Source organism: Coregonus lavaretus (genome assembly GCF_964263955.1).
Source record: "Coregonus lavaretus genome assembly, chromosome: 22".
In the NCBI taxonomy this organism is placed as follows: Eukaryota; Metazoa; Chordata; class Actinopteri; order Salmoniformes; family Salmonidae; genus Coregonus; species Coregonus lavaretus.
Window position 1 is genome coordinate 24,771,174 of NC_140009.1, and position 23,262 is coordinate 24,794,435.

Sequence of the window (23,262 nt, forward strand, 5' to 3'; positions counted from 1 at the left end):
GAGGAATGTACACAACATAACGAGGGACAGAGACAGTTCGTGAAAGTATGCCTTATATACTTTGAAGAACTAGTAAAATGATTTCATCAGACAGCTCTGCAGCATAGGCTACTTTGGCAGGCTAGCTAAATAGGATGACTAAAGGCAGTATGGGGAGAACATAATGTTAGATGGCCTGGCTGGCTGGCTGCTACTGCCTGAGCAGAGATGAGATGATTACTTTAAGGAATTAAAAATAAAGTCATCAAATGAAAACTAAGTAATATACGCAACTGAAATATTGTATTATTTCATAGTCATTTCCTATTTGTCTATTGATGTCTACCCAATGTGGACCTGATTATAGACAATGGAATATTTTCAATGTTTTGGCAATTGAATGTTCACTATTTTTGGCTTTTGGAATTTCCATTAAAAAAATAATTGTAAAGTAATTATTTCATAATGCGTTTCATGTTTAATAAAATTAGCGAAACCGAAATTGAAAACCGTGATTATTTTGTAATAATCAAACCGAAACTGAACCGACCTCAAAAAGCACTAATCGCTCAGCACTACCATTAACACATTAATCTGTATTTAAATTAACTGACAGCCATTTTGTTTGCCTAATGGCTTCTTCGTGAGCACAGTGAGCTGTATTTGACTCACTGATTGAAATTACATTGGTCTGCCTGATGTTTTATAGAATCGTGATACGGAGAGAGTTGGATAAATCATTAACAAAACATTTAATCAACCATATTTCACTAATTAAGCACGTTCACCCATTCCTTTTATTTCTACACTAATTACGTTGGGGAATTATCTTATGGACCATATTAGGAAGAAAAAAATTAATGAAGACCCTCTATTTCTTTTTAAAAGCATTTAGCCTAACATAACCCAACCACGTGGAACCAACCAAGTGTGGGTACAGAAAGTGGCCTGACGGGTGGCAAGGTTTTGCTTTGTGCAATTACTGTAACAGGAACCCTTCAAAACCAAGCAGTTCACGATAGTATTACATGCCGTAAGTATGCCTAAAACCTGCAGTAGGCTATTTATCAGCAGCAATTCATAACATTGACTAAGTTACATACATGTAATGGAGCCATGATTACTGCTAGGTGTTCAAGTGGAAGCCTGTGGAAGGTCACACTGCGACCATGGCCCTGTGGCTAATGGCTTTTCTCATTGAGGGGCTCTGGAGTGTGCCGTATTGAAGAGACTCATTCACAGACCTCATCCTCCTATCCTGATAACAGAGAGGAGCAGGTCTGGCCTAGGGTGAAGGCCAGGACTGCATCTGAAATGGAAACCTATTCCCTATATAGTGCACTACTTTTGACTAGGGCCCATGGCTCTTGTTAAAAGTAGTGAACTATAAAGGGAATAGGGTGGCATTTAAGACGCAGCCCAAGTGGTACTGTAACACACTCAGACTTTGAGTTGAACTGCCACTGACTGGTACTTGTTCCACAGCCTTCTGCAGCTCAGCCCAGGGAGAGTCTTAGCAGTGGTCCCAATCCTTCACCAGAGGCACTTTTTATGCTAGCTTTAATGATGTCCTAATTTACCCAGCCAGCCACCACACACCCACTGTGACACTGGTCCTCTGGAGGTAGGGAAAGAGAGAGCTGAGACAGCACTTCCTTTCTGTGGTGCTGTTTGATTAACATGCTGCTGCTCTGTTTGTTTACTTCCTGAATTTGATATCCTTGTTATTGTACAGTATTTGATGGGGGAAATAGGCCTATCACTGTGACTGCCAAAAGATGAGTTTATAGTTAGTAAGAGGATGGCTGATATTTTTCCATTGAAATATATTTGTTTGGTCCTGTATTCTTGCCTTGCTCAGTTATTTGCCTGTTCATTTTCATTTTAAAAAGCTGTAGATTTCTTCTCAGCATGGTGGAGCTCCTAAAGCTCGAGGTGACAGCAGCTCCTCCCATGCCATCAGTAGTCTAACGACACCCCCTCACCGGATGACGAGGGAATGTCTTAATCAGCATCGATCTTGTGAACCAAATGTCAGACGCCCCCAAATTGGCTGGAGACGGTGTTCTGTTTGTGGAGAGTGCCCTGTAGCGATCAATAACCTCCCACGGTGGTGTCAAGGTGCTGACTACAATTACCACTCGGGTTATGTTGACAAACTAGTGTCCCCGGAAGTTGTATTCCCCTCATTATGTGCAGATAGTAGACAGTCCACTTGTTGACTTTAGATTAAGATGGTAATTAACTCTCATAATAAACACAAACTGTTAATGATAAAACTAGTGAATAGATTTGTGAGTTTTGCTTTGTATGCACTTATCTCTCTTACAAAATGTGTTGATAAATGGCACATGGGAGAGCAGTATTAAACCAAAATATAGTCAAGTCTTGTGCTTGTTGCTTAGCAACTTCCAAGATAAATTGAATTTAGAGATTGACCTCTTATTAAGTCAAATTACAGTTTTGTGTCAGCATGTAACTGTTATTTTTCCATCTTTTGTTTTAGTATTTTGTGTATGGCTGATTCATAAGTATATTATTTTGTCAGATTTAGGCCTAAATGTCAGATGCAGGTGTAAGCTGGAACAAAATGGGTGTGTCTCTGGGGTAGAGTAAATGTTCCGTGACGCGTGCGTTTGGTTATTAGGTTAACAAGAGCAATCGTAGGACCAATTGCCTTTTGTTACTAATTTGATCAATTAACCAGAGGTTTTGGAGCCCAGGCTCATTAAATGGCCACACACCCTCTACAGAAGGGCTTTTTATCCCCACAATAAAATTATATTAAATGACAAGCATAATGGTTGTGGAGCATTACAGCCAGCCTTCAATGAAAATAGATTTTTACATTTCATTACTTTGTATTTTTTCCCTGCTAAGATTTTCCATGCTTATCTCTGCATAGTAATAGCAAATTATCATCAATTTTAATAATTTATATTTTTCCATTCCTGCCACTGCCCGATTGTAACTTGATCTTGGAATATAATGAGTTTTACAATAGTCTATTGCTCCTATGAATTCTGAAAATGCATAATATTTTCACGCACAGTATAATATTAGCACTGTGGGTTCAATAACACTAGGCTACTTCTAACCCCTCATGAAGATGAAGCTGAGCTACCTTGATGAAGCCATAGTGGAACTGATATTGTTATTTTCTCTTTGCAGAACACGTGTGTTCCATCATAGCTTCCTGCCTGCGGAACCTGAAAGCCCAGCAGAGGACGAGGCTTCTCAGCAAGTTCACTGAGAACGACTGTGAGAAGGTGAGATCTTCACGGATCCACCACTGTGTGCAGATTTTAAAAAATCCCCAATATTTCTTAAAAAACGCATTAGGAAAATCAGCCCCATTCAGGTTTTACATGTTCAGTTCCACGATAGAAGACCCCTGGTACAGGTGTGAGCTTGTGTTGATCAGCCTGTGATTGGTCACTATTATTGACTGAAATGTTGATCCTGTGTTGGGAAGAGTTATTAACCTCACCACCAGTGACTCTACCTGAGTGGTGCTACAGACACAGACCGACACGGTCGTAGACATACAACATGCCAGCCTCTGGCTGTCTGAATCCTATTTTCTCCCTACCTGGGGGTTTTGTATGCATAGTGCCTTTCATTGGTGTCTGATGTCTTCTCCCTCTGTCCTACAGGTTGATAGACTGATGGAGCTGCATTTTAAGTACCTGGAAGCTGTTCAGCTGGCTGACAAGAGGATTGAAGGAGAGAAACACGTAAGGGTCCTATCCCTCACCCCCTCCGCTACCAACAGCCTGCATTATAACCTTGACTGACAATAAATCTGAAACAAGGGCAGATAAGTGTCCAGATAAGAAGAGTCATTTTAGATAGTCTTGTAATTGTCACAACTTCAGGACTTGAGGCTAGCTTGGAGAGAGGCTGGAATCTTTGATATAAATCCAATTCCCAAATGTAATGTTATTATCTACATTAAGAAACTCCCCACCTTGTGTTGCATGGACCCACTCAGAATATGCTGCTTTGTGAGAGTTATGTCTGCTTGCTTGTTGTGGCTGGAATCCCTCTCCATTGTTACAGGCAGAGATGCCCAATGAGATCCGATCAGCCACAGGTAAGCAAGGCAGTGTTTCATTCTGATGCCCTGTGGTCCCAGAGAATGTGTGAGGCCCAGACCAGTCTGTAGGCGGTGCTCTGCTGTGCTCCCTCAGACAGATGGAAGGAGCCAGATAAGAGCTGAGAAGTCTCTTCTCCAGCAGGAGAAAGAGGAAAGGAGAAGGTAATAGAGTTTTAAGAAGGAGATAGCGTTGAGATTCATATCTGATGAGAGATTAATTATTTGACTCCCATTGGTTTGAAATTGCAAATAAAAGGGTGACAGCTTGACACGGCTTGACATTCCCCATTACTTTTGAGTGACCAAGTAACAACTAAAGAACACATTTCCTGTCTTCGCTATCTTGATACACATGGATAGCCCTAGTACATTGTTCAAAATGAGAATGTATATACACTGCTCAAAAATATAAAGGGAACACTTAAACAACACAATGTAACTCCAAGTCAATCACACTTCTGTGAAATCAAACTGTCAACTTAGGAAGCAACACTGATTGACAATAAATGTCACATGCTGTTGTGCAAATGGAATAGACAACAGGTGGAAATTATAGGCAATTAGCAAGACACCCCCCAATAAAGGACTGGTTTTGCAGGTGGTGACCACAGACCACTTCTCAGTTCCTATGCTTCCTGGCTGATGTTTTAGTCACTTTTGAATGCTGGCGGTGCTTTCACTCTAGTGGTAGCATGAGACGGAGTTACAACCCACACAAGTGGATCAGGTAGTGCAGCTCATCCAGGATGGCACATCAATGCGAGCTGTGGCAAGAAGGTTTGCTGTGTCTGTCAGCGTAGTGTCCAGAACATGGAGGCGCTACCAGGAGACAGGCCAGTACATCAGGAGACGTGGAGGAGACCGTAGGAGGGCAGCAACCCAGCAGCAGGACTGCTACCTCCGCCTTTGTGCAAGGAGGAGCACTGCCAGAGCCCTGCAAAATGACCTCCAGCAGGCCACAAATGTGCATGTGTCTGCTCAAACGGTCAGAAACAGACTCCATGAGGGTGGTATGAGGGCCCGACGTCCACAGGTGGGGGTTGTGCTTACAGCCCAACATCGTGCAGGACGTTTGGCATTTTCCAGAGAACACCAAGATTGGCAAATTCGCCACTGGCGCCCTGTGCTCTTCACAGATGAAAGCAGGTTCACACTGAGCACATGTGACAGACGTGACAGAGTCTGGAGACGCCGTGGAGAACGTTCTGCTGCCTGCAACATCCTCCAGCATGACCGGTTTGGCGGTGGGTCAGTCATGGTGTGGGGTGGCATTTCTTTGGGGGACCGCACAGCCCTCCATGTGCTCGCCAGAGGTAGCCTGACTGCCATTAGGTTCCGAGATGAGATCCTCAGACCCCTTGTGAGACCATATGCTGGTGCGGTTGGCCCTGGGTTCCTCCTAATGCAAGACAATGCTAGACCTCATGTGGCTGGAGTGTGTCAGCAGTTCCTGCAAGAGGAAGGCATTGATGCTATGGACTGGCCTGCCCGTTCCCCAGACCTGAATCCAATTGAGCACATCTGGGACATCATGTTTCGCTCCATCCACCAACGCCACGTTGCACCACAGACTGTCCAGGAGTTGGCGGATGCTTTAGTCCAGGTCTGGGAGGAGATCCCTCAGGAGACCATCCGCCACCTCATCAGGAGCATGCCCAGGCATTGTAGGGAGGTCATACAGGCACGTGGAGGCCACACACACTACTGAGCCTCATTTTGACTTGTTTTAAAGACATTACATCAAAGTTGGATCAGCCTGTAGTGTGGTTTTCCACTTTAATTTTGAGGGTGACTCCAAATCCAGACCTCCATGGGTTGATACATTTGATTTCCATTGATAATTTTTGTGTGATTTTGTTGTCAGCACATTCAACTATGTAAAGAAAAAAGTATTTCATAAGATTATTTCATTCATTCAGATCTAGGATGTGTTATTTTAGTGTTCCCTTTTATTTTTTTGAGCAGTGTAGTTTGGTTACAGATTGAAGAAACGTAGTTAACTAATACTTTAAGTATCTTATTTCAGTCCTGGCTGGGATGTACTCTCATGTCTTGTATCTTTAAAGATGCCATTTCCTGCTGTGTCCTGTGCCTCCTCCACTTCCTTTGTACAACTGGCTGCTGTCAGCAGTTCCGTTTTTATTACTCCACTGTCGTTCAGGTGTTTTTTTTTAGGGTAAGCAAAATGTTTTCCTTTTCTACTCTACCAGAATTTAATAAGCTGCTTATTTCCCCTCCCTCATCCCTCTTTCTTGGTGATAATAATAAGGATCCTCTTGGAGATTGATTAAGTAAAGAAAAACATGTCTGAGACTGACCTCAATATAGCACAATTCCTCTGCAGTATTGAGAACCCGGGAATCTCAGTTGTCTGCATATGATTAAACTAATCTCATCTTCTATTTAAAGGTTGTGTTAAGGCCCTGGGAATTAGTCCCCACGTCTGCCCCCCCCCCAACCCTTCACCCACTCTCTCTCCCCCCTCTCTCTCATGTCTGCTTTCGAGGCAGACCGAGGCAGAGAGATGGTATCAAGAGAGAAGACGGTGCTAAGTTGCTGTGAAATTGATTAGTGCCGACTAGTAATTACTGCTGTAGCCCCTGTCAGGTTAGTCAGGTCTCTGCTGACTGCAGGCAGGGAACGAGGAGTAGTCTAACTTCCTCCAGCTCCTCTAGGAGCCACACTATCCTAATGGTCATGCTATAGACATAGACATACAGGGCTGCACATTCTGCGCGCAAACTGCATCCATAACTGGAGGTATCGATGCTAAAAGGATTTCAAAGGAGAAAGTAACAACGGCTCAGCCGCGAAGTGGTACACCACACAAGCTCACAGTAGGGGACCACAGAGTGCTGAAGTGCGTAGCGCGTCAAAATCGTCTGTCCTCAGTTGCAACACTCACTACCGAGTTCCAAACTGCCTCTGGAAGCAACGTCAGCACAAGAACTGTTTGTCGGGAGCTTCATGAAATGGGATTCCATGGCCGAGCAGCCGCACACAAGCCTAAGATCACCATGCGCAATGCCAAGTGTCGGCTGGAGTGGTGTAAAGCTTGCCGCCATTGGACTCTGGAGCAGTGGGAAAAGTGTTCTCTGGAGTGAGGAATCACGCTTCACCATCTGACAGTCTGACGGCGGATCTGGGTTTGGCAGATGCCAGGAGAACGCTACCTGCCCAAATGCATAGTGCCAACTGCAAAGTTTGGTGGAGGAGGAATAATGGTCTGGGGCTGTTTTTCATGGTTCTGGCTAGGTTCCTTAGTCCCAGTGAAGGGAAATCATAACGCTACAGCATACAATGACATTAGGGCTGTCCCGACAAAAACAAATGTTGTTCGACCGACATTTTTTAACGTATATTTTTCCATATATAGACACACCCAGTGTTTTAATAAAATCAACTACACTGCTCAAAAAAATAAAGGGAATGCTAAAATAACACATCCTAGATCTGATTGAATGAAATAATCTTATGAAATACTTTTTTCTTTACATAGTTGAATGTGCTGACAACAAAATCACACAAAAATTATCAATGGAAATCAAATGTATCAACCCATGGAGGTCTGGATTTGGAGTCACCCTCAAAATTAAAGTGGAAAACCATACTACAGGCTGATCCAACTTTGATGTAATGTCCTTAAAACAAGTCAAAATGAGGCTCAGTAGTGTGTGTGGCCTCCACGTGCCTGTATGACCTCCCTACAACGCCTGGGCATGCTCCTGATGAGGTGGCGGATGGTCTCCTGAGGGATCTCCTCCCAGACCTGGACTAAAGCATCCGCCAACTCCTGGACAGTCTGTGGTGCAACGTGGCTTCGGTGGATGGAGCGAGACATGATGTCCCAGATGTGCTCAATTGGATTCAGGTCTGGGGAACGGGCGGGCCAGTCCATAGCATCAATACCTTCCTCTTGCAGGAACTGCTGACACACTCCAGCCACATGAGGTCTAGCATTGTCTTGCATTAGGAGGAACCCAGGGCCAACCGCACCAGCATATGGTCTCACAAGGGGTCTGAGGATCTCATCTCGGTATCTAATGGCAGTCAGGCTACCTCTGGCGAGCACATGGAGGGCTGTGCGGTCCCCCAAAGAAATGCCACCCCACACCATGACTGACCCACCGCCAAACCGGTCATGCTGGAGGATGTTGCAGGCAGCAGAACGTTCTCCACGGCGTCTCCAGACTCTGTCACGTCTGTCACATGTGCTCAGTGTGAACCTGCTTTCATCTGTGAAGAGCACAGGGCGCCAGTGGCGAATTTGCCAATCTTGGTGTTCTCTGGCAAATGCCAAACGTCCTGCACGGTGTTGGGCTGTAAGCACAACCCCCACCTGTGGACGTCGGGCCCTCATACCACCCTCATGGAGTCTGTTTCTGACCGTTTGAGCAGACACATGCACATTTGTGGCCTGCTGGAGGTCATTTTGCAGGGCTCTGTCAGTGCTCCTCCTGCTCCTCCTTGCACAAAGGCGGAGGTAGCAGTCCTGCTGCTGGGTTGTTGCCCTCATACGGCCTCCTCCACGTCTCCTGATGTACTGGCCTGTCTCCTGGTAGCGCCTCCATATTCTGGACACTACGCTGACAGACACAGCAAACCTTCTTGCCACAGCTCGCATTTTTTATTTTTTTATTTTATTTCACCTTTATTTAACCAGGTAAGCCAGTTGAGAACAGGTTCTCATTTACAACTGCGACCTGGCATTGATGTGCCATCCTGGATGAGCTGCACTACCTGAGCCACTTGTGTGGGTTGTAGACTCCGTCTCATGCCACCACTAGAGTGAAAGCACCGGCAGCATTCAAAAGTGACCAAAACATCAGCCAGGAAGCATAGGAACTGAGAAGTGGTCTGTGGTCACCACCTGCAAAACCAGTCCTTTATTGGGGGTGTCTTGCTAATTGCCTATAATTTCCACCTGTTGTCTATTCCATTTGCACAACAGCATGTGAAATTTATTGTCAATCAGTGTTGCTTCCTAAGTGGACAGTTTGATTTCACAGAAGTGTGATTGACTTGGAGTTACATTGTGTTGTTTAAGTGTTCACTTTATTTTTTTGAGCAGTGTATATACATTGAGCTTGTCTGATGAAATAAGACAAATGCCTCGAGGGTGCCAGATATCTAGATAACTTTGCCTGATCCAACTATTCTCCTCCCTCTCCTGCTGGCTTTCACAGGTTCTACCATTACTCTCCTGAAGTTGCTGGTAATAGGCTACAGGAGGAGTCGGCAACCTTTCTCATGTGGAATGCCAATTTATCTTACAATTTCTACCGATCTGCATGTTATGGTTTTCATATGCTAATTTGCGTGAACGTTTCATTTAATTTATAATAATTTCTTAATGTCTCAAAATCATTGTCATGTGGTTAATCAAAAATATATCCAAATTAAATGAAAATGATACAAACCTAAAAAGTAACTTATATTGCCATTGACAGCTATGTAAAAATAGCCTACATAAAGCCAACAAATAAAAACATTGCAGCCTGCAGGTAGAAAATATCCTGATTAAAAAATAAATATCCTGTGAATCACATTGGCTACACATGGCCTGTCTGCAACGAACTTGAAACATTGTATCAACTATTAACTTGGGTCCAGCCAGAAGCTTGCACTAGCGAACTTGCAACATTGTATATTCTGGGCCCTCAGAGTTTCCGTGAGCTCCGGACAGACACAGCTGTAGGCTATTTGCGCAAGGGATAAGAAGCAGTGCTTGACTTGGGCAGGAGCTCACCGGAGCTGTGTACCGGCACCTCAAATGTTCTACTGCTTGAACTCCTGTTCCTCTTATAGAAATTAGCTCAAACATATTGTGGAGCTCCTGCACCTAAATATAAACAGCACCATCACCCAAAATAAGTACCGGAACCTATTTCAGTCCAAGTCAAGCACCGATAAGAAGTAATCAGGTAGATCTATTTCATGACGTTTCCACTGTATCAGTGCATGACATTTTTCCCTTTCACGCTGAGTGGTTATCGAAGGGAGAGCGCTGGAAAGATTTTACTAATACATTGAGGAACTAATGTAATTCTCAATGGATGTAAAAACAGACTTCGTTTGCTTGCTGTTTTGAGGTGAAGAAAACATTACTTTGAGAAGCTCCACAGGTCATCATTAGTGGTGGTGTGTTAAGCCAACCAGAAATACTATCAGATCCCTAAATGGGCACATTTATATGCCTTCATTTGCTCTCAGGCCAGGTAGCCTATAGGCCTACTTCTATGCATGCGCATCCTTACTCAACATTGACAGGAGCGCTCCAAACAAAAGACAATGACTACATTTGACAAAACTCATAAATCAAATGAAATAAACCAAAACTTGTTTCTCACAAGTGTAGCATAGGTTGTGCACTCTACAAACAATGTGTCCACTCCGACAATGAGAACAGGAAGACTGGAATAATAATATTGAATGCATTAACAGAAATTACCGTAACCAAAGTAACAAACATTGTAGATTCGAAACTATAGGAATTAACGGTAAATGTACTACTGGTGATGTAGGTAATGGGGAATTGATATACATTAACAATCAAACGCAAACAATTCACACAATGAAGTTATGAAACAATGAATGTGCACAAATTGGCGGCAGAGAGCGCATTCTGGAGAGAGAAGTGAATGGTAAATCCAACGTCTGCATTGGCCATGCAGCATTTATGGTGATACTGCCTCAGCAGAAGTCAGGGCATTCATACTAATTGCGCTTCGCGGAGCAGTGCAGAGCTGTTGTCAAGGAAGTGAGTTTGTGTTTTCTACAGGATGTTCTGCCCCCACCTACCGTCAACCAATCATGTCAATGTGGAGCTATACAGCGCCCTAAGCATTGTAAAAGATGTGGCTCCAGTCATTAGAATGAGCCTGTTCTCCTCAATTAAGGTGCCACCAACCTCCTGTGCTATATATTTGTTACTGCTTGACTAAAATAATCTATGTTGACCAACAGCCTAACGACCAAACAATCTACCAGTTGACTAATTGAGGTCAGCCCTAAATGACATTCTAGATGATTCTGTTCTTCCGACTTTGTGGCAACAGTTTAGTGAAGGCCCTTTTCTGTTTCAGCATGACAATGGCCCCGTGCACAATGCGAGGTCCATACAGAAATGGTTTGTCGAGATCGGTGTGGAAGAATTTGACTGGCCTGCACAGAGCCCTGACCTCAACCCCATCGAACACCTTTGGGATGTATTGGAACGCCGACTGCGAGCCAGGCATAATCGCCCCAACATCAGTGCCCGACCTCACTAATGCTCTTGTGGCTGAATGGAAGCAAGTCCCCGCAGCAATGTTCCAACATCTAGTGGAAAGCCTTGCCAGAAGAGTGGAGGCTGTTATAGCAGCAAGGGGGGGACCAACTCCATATTAATGCCCATGATTTTGGAATGAGATGTTCGACAAGCAGGTGTCCACATACTTTTGGTCATGTAGTTTACCTTTCTTCCAATTTAAGTGTGGGTGGTTGGTTTCAATGCGTTGGTTATTTTTGCTCCTCTCTCTCCCTGCTTCCTGTCTTCGGACCTGCTCCGGCCTCATTAAGAGAATGGAGCCGTAGCTCAGACATCCATTACCTCAGCCTCTGTGTGCAGGAGGGCTCTGCCTGTGTGCTGAGGGGTTGATGGGAGCTGGGTAGGGATAAGGCCTGAAAGGTCCTATTGCGCAGCATCATCTCCCAGCCAACCACTGGAGTCTTATTGATCCTTGTGATGGCTTAAAGTGTGTACATGTGTGTGTGTGTAGGTACTTGTGTTTGTATGTAGGTGGTTGCCTGTTTCTGGGATTCTATTACCTAGGTTAGGATCAAAATAGAGGAAAATGCCATTTGATTACTGAAAAGCCTAAATGTTAATCTGTGCGACTATCAAAATGGAAAATCAGCATCTCTCCCTCTTCAAGTTTTTATCCCTCAACTAGTCTTACACCACAGAAGTGAAATGATTCGGTAAGCCCTCCGGAGTACAGAGGGCTACAGTAAGCTCAAGGAAAGTGCTGACAAAGAAGTAACTTTAATTCTTTGCATTCCACCAGAGGAAAATCATGGAGCCAGCATTCGTTCCATTTTGCTATTGTCATATTAACACCTGCGCTGGACCAGGATGTGGAATGGAGAAGAGACTGAAAATTGGTCCTAATTACTTTCTCCTTGGCGGTTGGTTGTCAGGCCTCATTCCTTAATTAAGTCGTCCAGGCTTCCTTTGAAAAAGTTTTTCTTCACTCCCAATTATTTCCAGAGTAATAAGGACAGACTAGCTGGTATGTTTGCCAGTCCCTTTGTCCCTAGGGTTTGCTATACATTAGCATATACAGCCATTTTTATCCACTGGGTCTGATGCAGTAGCGAGCCTATATGAGAGGACCGCCTCGGAACAGGCAGGAGTTTTGTTCTGAAAGCTGCACCAGCTATATCCCCAGATGGGTTTTTAAACATTGTTTTCAATCATGGGTAAGCCTATTGTTTTACATGTAAACAGGCTGGAGTTGCAAATGTTTACAAGTCCCAAAATAGTTTAGTCTTTGATAGAAGCATACTAAAGATATTTTAACGCCATAAATTACTATAGCTTGAATGTGTCTTGATATGATTTATTTAAAGAGATGGAGCCCTTCAAAGTTGTAATGCTTTCAAATTCAAGTCAACAGACAGGCTTCAGTATTTTAATCTTAATGTCAAGCACACAGTATTACCCTCTGGATCCACATTTGAAGAGCAGTTTGTTTTCATCACAAACCTCTTTCTAAAGGGTCCTGTTTGTTTGCTCATATATAGAGCACTGATTAATATTCCTGTTCGATGCCCTTGTGTATGACTATTAGAGCACACCTTGACTGCTGCTGTGTGCATGCCAGCAATATGCCTCCCTCTCTGATGCCAGAATATCCCTTGAAAAGAGATTTAGTCCTGAGGGGGAGGCTGATGTCTATTGGTGCAATTATATCCAGTAAAGAATGCCAACTGTCATGTTCCCCACCTGGGCTGACAGCAGGGTGAGAGCTAACATGCACATCAGAGTTCTGTTGCAGTTCTTCTCAGGTGTCAAGTCGTCATGGTTAGGAGTTAGGCACCACATGCTAGAAGCCCCTTCTCAGTCCGTTTGCATGGCTCTTAATGATGATTAATGTGGCCGTTGTGTGTATTGACAGCCATACATTATTGGCATATGGACAGATTTGTTAAGATGGATAACTATGCAGGTGTGCATGCGAGCAGCAGAGCAGACCCCCTGGCCACTTAACTCTTAAATCAATTGATTTGTGTGTTGACTTGATCTATAAAGAGATTGGATTTGGAAAGGTTGACAAACAACACTGAATTAATTATTTTTTTCCTGTGTGTGTGTGTGTGTGTATTTAACAGGACATGGTTAAACGTGGTGTGATCCTGGATGATGTGATGGAGGATGAGTTCTATCTACGGAGGCTGGATGCTGGGCTGTTTGTCCTCCAGTTGCTCTGTTACATCATGGTGGAGATCAGCAACTCAGCGATATCTCAGGTAGGGCCATGGGCTGATTTACATTACATATAAAAAGACCTACTGTTAGCACACAAGTGCCTTCGGAAAGTATTCAGACCCCTTGACCTTTCCACATTTTGTTACGTTACAGCCTTATTCTAAAATGATTTTAAAAATAGATATATATCCTCATCAATCTACAGACAATACCCCATAATGACAAAGCAAAAATAGGTTTTTAGAAATTGTTGCTAATTTATTAAATATAAAAAACTTAAATATCACATTTACATAAGTATTCAGACCCTTTACTCAGTACTTTGTTGAAGCACCTTTGGCTGCGATTACAGCATCAATTCTTCTTGGGTATGACGCTACAAGCTTGGCACACCTGTATTTGGGGAGTTTCTCCCCATTCTTCTCTGCATACCCTCTCAAGCTCTGTCAGGTTGGGTGGGGAGCGTTGCTTCACAGCTATTTTCAGGCCTCTCCAGAGATGTTCGATTGGGTTCAAGTCCGGGCTCTGACTGGGCCACTCAGGGACATTCAGAGACTTGTCCCGAAGCCACTCCTGCGTTGTCTTGGCTGTGTGGTTAGGGTCGTTGTCCTGTTGGAAGGTGAACCTTCGCCCCAGTCGGAGGTCCTGAGCGCTCTGGAGCAGGTTTTCATCAAGGATCTCTCTGTACTTTGCTCCGTTCAACTTTGCCTCGATTCTGACTAGTGTCCCAGTCCCTGCCGCTGAAAATCATACCCACAGCATGATGCTGCCACCACCATGCTTCATCGTAGGGATGGTGCCAGGTTTCCTCCAGACGTGACGCTTGGCATTCAGGCCAAAGAGTTCAATCTTAGTTTCATCAGACCAGAAAATCTTGTTTACAGAGAGTCTTTAGGTGCCTTTTGGCAAACTCAAAGCGTGCTATAATATGCCTTTTACTGAGGAGTGGTTTCCGTCTGGCCATAAATGATTGGTGGAGTGCTGCAGAGATGGTTGTCCTTCTGGAAGGTTTTCCCATCTCCACAGAGGAACTCTAGAGCTCTATCAGAGTGACCATCAGGTTATTCTCCCCCGATTGCTCAGTTTGGTCGGGCGGCCAGCTCTAGGAAGAGTCTTGGTGGTTCCAAACATCTTCTATTTAAGAGTGATGGAGGCAACTGTTTTCTTGGACCTTCAATGCTGAAGAAATTCTTTGGTACCCTTCCCCAGATCTGTGTCTAGACACAATCCTGTCTCTGAGCTCTACGGACAATTCCTTCGACCTCATGGCTTGGTTTTTGCTCTGACATGCACTGTCAACTGTGGGACGGTATATAGACAGGTGTGTGCCTTTCTAAATCATGTCCAATATACCACAGCTGGACTCCAATCAAGTTGTAGAAACATCTCAAGGATGATCAATGGAAAAAGGATGCACCTGAGCTCAATTTTGAGTCTTATAGCAAAGGGTCTGAATGCTTACGTAAAATAAGGTATTCCTGTTTTTTATTTGTAATACATTAGCGGAATTTCTAAAAATCTGTTTTCGCTTTGTCATTATGGGGTATTGTGTGTAGATTGCTGAGGATTATTTTATTTTAAATCCATTTTAGAATAAGTTTGTAACGTAACAAAGTGTAAAAAGTCAAGGGGTCTGAATACTTTCCGAAGGTACACTACATGACCAAAAGTATGTGGACACCCGCTCGTCGAACATCTCATTCCAAAATCATGAGCATTAATATGGAGTCGGTCCCCCCTTTGTTGCTATAACAGCGTCCACTCTTCTGGGAAGGTTTCCCTCTAGATGTTGGAACATTGCTGCGGGGACTTGCTTCCATTCAGCCACGAGCATTAGTGAGGTCGGGCACCGATGTTGGGCGATTAGGCCTGGCTCGCAGTCATCGTTCAAATTCATCCCAGAGATGTTGGATGGAGTTTAGGTCAGGGCTCTGTGCAGGCCAGTCAAGTTCTTCCACACCGATCTCGACAAACCATTTCTGTATGGACCTCGCTTTGTGCACAGGGGCATTGTCATGCTGAAACAGGAAAGGGTCTTCCCCAAACTGTTGCCACAAAGTTGTAAGCACAGAATCGTCTAGAATGTCATTGTATGCTGTAGCGTTAAAATGTCCCTTCACTGGAACTAAGGGGCCTAGCCCAAACCATGAAAAACAGCCCCAGACAATTATTCCTCCTCCACCAAACTTTACAATTGGCACTATGCATTTGGGCAGGTAGCGTTCTCCTGGCATCCGCCAAACCCAGATTAATCTGTCGGACTGACAGATGGTGAAGCGCGATTCATTACTCCAGAGAACGTGTTTCCATTGCTCCAGAATCCAATGGTGTTGAGCTTTACACCACTCCAGCTGATACTTGGCATTGTGCATGGGGATCTTAGGCTTGTGTGCAGCTGTTCGGCCATGGAAACCCATTTCATGAAGCTCCCGACTAACAGTTCTTGTGCTGACATTGCTTCCTGAGGCAGTTTGGAAGTTGGTAGTGAGTGTTGCAACCGAGGACAGACGTTTATTATTCGCTACGCGCTTCAGCACTCGGTGGCCCTGTTCTTTGAGCTTGTGTGGCGTACCACTTCGTGGCTGAGCCGTTGTTGCTCCTAGACGTTTCCACTTCACAATAACAGCCCTTACAATTGACCGGGGCAACTTTAGCAGCGCAGAAATTTTACGAACTGACTTGTTGGAAAGGTGGCATCCTATGACAGTGCCACGTTGAAAGTCACTGAGCTCTTCAGTAAGTTCATTCTACTGCCAATGTTTGTCTATGGAGATTGCATGCCTGTGTGCTCGATGTTATACACCTGTCAGCAACGGGTGTGGCTGAAATAGCCGAATCCACTAATTTGAAGGGGTGTTCACATACTTTTGTATATATAGTGTACCCTTTTAGCTTAACTTCTGAGTGAAATAGTGTTAACTTTACAATGTGACAGAGGCTAAGTGTACAGTATGCTAGCGTTATCAGTGATTCAGTCATGACCCTTTGTCCTTTCTCCTCTCAGCTGCAGCAGAGGGTGCATCAGATCCTCAACCTGAGGGGAGGCTCTGTCAAAGTGGTGCGGCACATCATGAGAGGTGAGGGTCCACTCCACACCCTGCTTGAGGGAGAGAGACTAGCACTGATGTATTTACTCCGAAGCCATACAACACCTAGCCTAATTAACAGCCTTACTCTTTCCTTCTTTACCTAAAAGGCATAAGTACATTTGTACTATGTGTTTTTAGTTTATATATTAATGTGATTGTATTTTGAGTTATTTATTAACCTCTGTCATTGTCAACTAAGACCAGGAAGCTGTGGACGGCATGGCTCTCTCAGCCCTGATGACATGTAGAGATGTAAATAGAGACGTCCGTCATGTCACAGCTTGGACAGGGTAGCGAATCTCATGTTGATGTGCAGCACTAGCCCCATGTCCCCTGTCTCCTGTCCCTCGAGAGCAAACAGTTACTACTTACTTTACGTTCATGCTCAGCTACCCGCCCCTCAGCTGTGAGTCTGTCTGTGTGTGTGCGCTTGTGTGGCTGACATTGTGGGTGCTATTAGAGTGGGAAGCTCATCCCTGATCTCCCTCATTTAAAAGGCTGACTCCTGCATTGGACATGGCTTTGGCAGCATGAAAATGTTAAATACATTCAGAGAGGATGTCAATGGCTCTGAACTTGACCCCGGTCTTTTAGAATGAAAATGGAGGCTGTCTAGAGTGGACCGCTAATGAATTTGGCATGACCGAATATATACAAATGTTTTGCTGACTATTATCTCACACCCGTTCTATGGATAATATGGAGCTTGAGAATAGATTGTAATACTAGATTGTTGTTAATTTTATTGAATGATACACTAGGTATATTACATTCTGTCTGCTCCAGATGATATAGGATGTCTGTCCAGGCCTCTACACTCCAGCAGCCTCAGTGGTCTGGCCAGGCAGGGTGAAATGACCTTATTGTCTGACTGGCTCCCACCAGATGGGGCCTCTTGGCCCTCAGCTCAGAGTGGGAGGTTCTGTGGAACCAAGGTATCAATGAAACTGTGTTGGGGAATTAAGAATGTACTGTATCTTTCTCCAAGCCGGCACCAGCTGTGGTTTCATACACTAGCTCAGATCGACAGCTGCTCAGTAAAAGGGCCCAACCTGTGAAGTCACGTGTGGTGGACGGTGCCATCCAGAAGCATAATGATCCCGTGGTTGTGTTGTGTGTGACTGCCATGTCCTCTGTCTGCCATACCCTCCCAACCAGTGTAGCCTGAGGTTTTGAAGTCTTGCATAAAAAGACTACAACCTACAGATTGAAGGTGTTATTCTTGGGAGAAATGAAGCACACGTTCTTCAGAGTGTCTTGACAAGCACTGCAGCAGTCTGCACTCCCTGTTAACTTCAGCTCATAGCCTCATCGATGATTAACCTACTTGTCTGACGCTGAGACTGGCCCGAAAATTAAGTGCGACATTTGCGATCGAGCAGGAAGCCCTAGCCAGTGACCCAGCAAATGGTGGCAGCGTTTGTCACGCCATATTCCCCTCAGCCCGGTCGCCACGGTGACAGGAAGAGCACCTTAGAACGCCAGCCCATGATTCTGGAGAGTGGACCTGTCTTCTTGAGGCTAATTCCAGGGGATATTGGGATTGTGTGGGTCATTTGTGGAACCCTGCTGGCACACACACATTCGGGCTGAATGAGCAGCGTATGATGTAGAATGTAGGACTTCAAGATAATATTTGGAGTCTTGTTTTTTGTTAGTGCTTAATACCACTGTGTATAGTTTTACTATCAGTCATCATGAATATGAGATTCAGAGCTCTGCTCTGTGTTAGAATTTCTGCTCATGATTGTGGCTGTGGTTACTGAATCTCATGAGGAAATGAATCCTCTCTATGTGCAAACTCCTTGTGATTCACCCCATCATTCTATTGAAGGCATATTTTCCCCCTTGCCTCAGGCCATTGTCAGAAACTCCTTTATTCTCTGGTGTTTTAAAAGAGACCACAGGCTTTCCCTCAAGGGACCACAGGCTTTACTGGTAATCCTGCGTTGGGGCTACCTGCGTTGGGCCTCTGACAGCACACTCTCCTCCACATTAGACTCACAAATAGACTGCTGCTTTCAGAGGCTATGCCTGTGTGACTGCCTGGAGTTCCACAGCGACTTTGCCTCAGTCAAAGAAGAGTGTGAGTTGGCAGGGAATATAGGCTGCAGTTATGTACCCCTGAGAGACATGGTGTAAGTCAGGGGATATAGGAATAAACACACAGTATACTGCACTGCTAGAGAGCAGCACTGGATCGACAGGCTAGAACATAGGGTTGGAGATACAGTTTCAGTTTTAGAAAAATCTATATCATCCTAGATTTCTAGGTTGCAGACTGCAGCCTTTTCTAAATCTCTCCTTTTTTTTGTATTCTGGCCTCGGCACTAAGCTATGAGTTATTCTACACACGTATGGAGTACTGGGTGTGTTCAGTGTCCACGCATGTATTCATGTGTGGGCGTGAGCGAGAGGAAAAGAACGGGAGTTATGTCATTGTAATTCAGGAACATCCTCCTAGGGTTGAATTCCCTTTCCTTTGATTTGTTTGGATTACAGGAACCATGCCCATGGAGAGGTTTGATTCAAAAGAAGACTGCGTGAAGAGCTCATAGTCAGCCAAACTAAACTTGGGGACTTGTCTTTTTCAGAGTATGCTGAAAACATTGGTGACGGGAAGAGTGAGGAGTTCAAAGAGAGCGAGCAGAAGAGGATCATGGACCTGCTGGAGAACTTCTAACCCTAACCAACCCCTGGGAGGAGTGACCTGACCAGGACAGAGGGTCTCCACACACTCACAGACAGAAGATACCAGTGTCCAGCAGGGACAGAGAAGCTGTGCTGACTGCTCTCTCTGTGCTGGAACATGAGGGACTATAGTGAATCAAAATAGAATAACAAAGATGTGCAGTCTTAAGATGCAACTCTTTCAGACTCGCATCTTTGTGTTTGATTTGTGTATTTTGTAATAAATATTTGGTAATAAAATCCCATCCGGGTAAGAGGATTCTTTGTGAATTTAAATCCCCATTTACACCTCATTTCAGTTCTTATTTTGAGATAGAAAGGCTTAAGTAATAAAATAAAATACATTGCTGTCACATTGTTTTCTCTGCAGGTGAATTATGTGTCATTATTTCCCACTTTGCTTTTGGCAGGGTTGTGTTTGCAGTAAGAGAGGTTGAGGGAAGACAGTGTAGGTTAAGGGCATGATGATGCACAGCCTAAAAAGAAGCATAGACAACTATTCTCAGGCCTTTTGTCATCAACTGGTCAGACTAGAATGGTCAGAAGTTTACATACACTTAGGTTGGAGTCATTAACTTGTTTTTCAACCACTCCACAAATTTCTTGTTAACAAACTATACTTTTGGCAAGTCGGTTAGGACATCTACTTTGTGCATGACACAAGTAATATTTCCAACAATTGTTTACAGACAGATTATTTCACTTATAATTCACTGTATCACCATTCCAGTGGGTCAGAAGTTTACATACACTAAGTTGACTGTGCCTTTAAACAGCTTGGAAAATTCCAGAAAATGATGTCATGGCTTTAGAAGCTTCTGATAGGCTAATTGACATCATTTGAGTCAATTGGAGGTGTACCTGTGGATACATTTCAAGGCCTACATTCAAACTCAGTGCCTCTTTGCTTGACATCATGGGAAAATCAAAAGAAATCAGCCAAGACCTCAGAAAAAAATGTGTAGACCTCCACAAGTCTGGTTCATCCTTGGGAGCAATTTCCAAATGCCTGAAGGTACCACGTTCATCTGTACAAACAATAGAACGCAAGTATAAACACCATGGGACCACGCAACATTCATACAGCTGAGGAAGGAGACACATTCTGTCTCCTAGAGATGAACGTACTTTGGTGCGAAAAGTGCAAATCAATCCCAGAACAACAGCAAAGGACCTTGTGAAGATGCAGGAGGTAACAGGTACAAATGTATCTATATCCACATTAAAACGAGTCCTATATCGACATAACCTGAAAGGCTGCTCAGCAAAGAAGAAGCTACTGCTCCAAAACCGCCATAAAAAAGCCAGACTACGGTTTGCAACTGCACATGGGGACAAAGATCTTACTTTTTGGAGCAATGTCCTCTGGTCTGATGAAAAACAAATAGAACTGTTTGGCCATAATGACCATTGTTATGTTTGGAGGAAAAAGGGGGTTGCTTGCAAGCCGAAGAACACCATCCCAACCGTGAAACACGGGGGTGGCAGCATCATGCTGTGGGGGTGCTTTGCTGCAGGAGGGACTGGTGCACTTCACAAAATAGATGGCATCATGAGGAAAGAAAATTATGTGGATATATTGAAGCAACATCTCAAGACATCAATCAGGAAGTTAAAGCTTGGTCGCAAATGGGTCTTCCAAATGGACAATGACCCCAAGCATACTTCCAAAGTTCTGGCAAAATGGCTTAAAGACAACAAAGTCAAGGTATTGGAGTGGCCATCACAAAGCCCTGACCTCAATCCTATAGAACATTTGTGGGCAGAACTGAAAAAGCGTGTGCGAGCAAGGAGGCCTACAAACCTGACTCAGTTACACCAGCTCTGTCAGGAGGAATGGCCCAAAATTCACCCAACTTATTGTGGGAAGCTTGTGGAAGGCTACCCGAAACGTTTGACCCAAGTTAAACAATTTAAAGGCAATGCTACGAAATACTAATTGAGTGTATGTAAACTTCTGACCCACTGGGAATGTGATGAAATAAAGCTGAAATAAATCATTCTCTATACTATTATTCTGACATTTCACATTCTTAAAATAAAGTGGTGATCCTAAATGACCTAAAACAGGGAATTCTTACTAGGATTAAATGTCAGGAATTGTGAAAAACTGAGTTTAAATGTATTTGTCTAAGGTGTATGTAAACTTCCGACTTCAACTGTATATCTCAAGCATACATATTTAATGTTTCTGAACATGGCATCTAGTATATCTCCACTTCAAGGGAGGATGATGTCTGAATATACAGTATGCCTCCTCTACACAGAAGGACTGCCGCAGTTGGGTTGTGAAATCACAGCGGGACACTGCAGATAGTGGTAATGGGGTCTGATGCCTGGGATTCCCAGGATGACATAAAGGCCCTGGTATCATACTGCACCATGTCTGTTCATATGACTTCCTTGGGAATCCCAATGGAATGGGGCGGGTAGGCCTTATTTGCAGATCTTATTAAAAATGTTATATTTTTTGTTGGAAATAGAAACTGAGATGTGCTTGGAAAGCAAATTCTGAGATGTGGGCTCTGTGGTTTATTCATGAGCAAAGGAGTGCGTGAGAATCCTTGTGTTGTCAACCTCTGGTAAACCGTTGCCACAGGTTTGTCACAGATTCAAATACAATCTTGAGAGAAATGTTTGCCAGAAAAAAACCTCTGGTGAACTGTTTGCCACTAGTGGCAATAAATATTATTGTTGCCAAAGGTTTGCCTCAGATTCACCGCTAGTGGCAATACATATTATTGTTGCCAAAGGTTTGCCTCAGATTCACCGCTAGTGGCAAACATTTGCAAACTTCTGGTAATATTATGTGGTACACTATTTATTTTCAATCAAATTTGCCACAAACTTGCAAGAAGTTGGAATGTGTTACAAAAATATATTTTTGGAAGGGATAACAGCTAGTTTTCAGGTTACACATCCCTCCCATTATACCACTCTCAGACCACTCCCAGACAGTCCTAGCTAAATTCTTGCTTGAGAAATTGCATTTTGCTAAGAAGCTATTTTTGTTTCTTTTTGACCATTTTAATTGAAAATACAGTAAGGTACTTAATTGTTTCCCATAAATGATTTGATATTGAGAAACAGATGCCTTGGAACTTTAAATAGTGCAGCTTTCTGTGCCATGCCTTTGTTTACTCTTGTTTATGCCACATGCGCCCTGTTGCCACTTTGCTCAGCGCAGATGTTAAAATCATTAAATATTTAGTTGTTTTAGAAATGGAATGCTTCATATTGCTCACAGCCGTTCAGTCTAAAGGGTTAATCATAGTCCAAAACGTGTACGGTATGGACAGCAGTCTAGAATATTGGACCGTTGCCTTTCATTCTTTTCGAATTCTCAGCGCAGCTCAAGCAATTTCTAAAACTGTCAACACATTCAGATGAATAGAGGACTGGAGTACCGGAGACGAGTTGGTTGGGAATTGTGGGGAGGTGCGTGTTCCGGCTGTGATTCCCCGCGGATGGTGGTCTCAAAATGCTCTGCTTGATTTCCAAGATCTCCCAACACTATTCACACTAAACTATTGCCATCTCCCTGGTAACTAGAATCTTAAAGTAGTTTCAATGAATCCTTTTTTTGTGTTTTTGCCATATGTGATCAAGGGTGTCATATGAGGGAGTGGATTTTTTATTGATGCTCTGCCACAGCATCAAACTTAACATGCAAATCAGAGCGAGCCACTGGCCCGGGCTCGACTAGAGGCTCAAGGACATTATCACCATAGCAATGCTTATCGAGAGCATGTGGGAGCAATCTTGCCATGCCAATCACTCATATCTCGGGTTGTTGTGGCGTCGTCGCGGCTGGGAGGAGGCAAAGGAGGCCGTTCTCCAACAGCGTAACAGCTGCTCTGCAAGCTGCGCTCTAATATAGCTTATAACGAGAGAATTGTCATTTGCATATTGTATTGGCAGGAAGGTACCCA

General features: G+C 43.9%; 1 protein-coding gene across 1 annotated transcript in view; it reads left to right on the forward strand.

Moving 5' to 3' along the window:
• LOC311150299 (beta-catenin-like protein 1) overlaps positions 1 to 19,573 on the forward strand; it is a 47,481-nt gene extending 27,908 nt beyond the window's left edge. The window contains exons 12-16 of the mRNA XM_084187692.1: positions 3,151 to 3,248; positions 3,636 to 3,716; positions 13,454 to 13,591; positions 16,555 to 16,627; positions 19,234 to 19,573. Coding sequence (XP_084043818.1) covers positions 3,151 to 3,248; positions 3,636 to 3,716; positions 13,454 to 13,591; positions 16,555 to 16,627; positions 19,234 to 19,322 — 479 coding nt within the window. The 3' untranslated portion in view covers positions 19,323 to 19,573. The remainder of the gene's footprint in view (positions 1 to 3,150; positions 3,249 to 3,635; positions 3,717 to 13,453; positions 13,592 to 16,554; positions 16,628 to 19,233) is intronic.
• Positions 19,574 to 23,262: the final 3,689 nt, after the last annotated feature.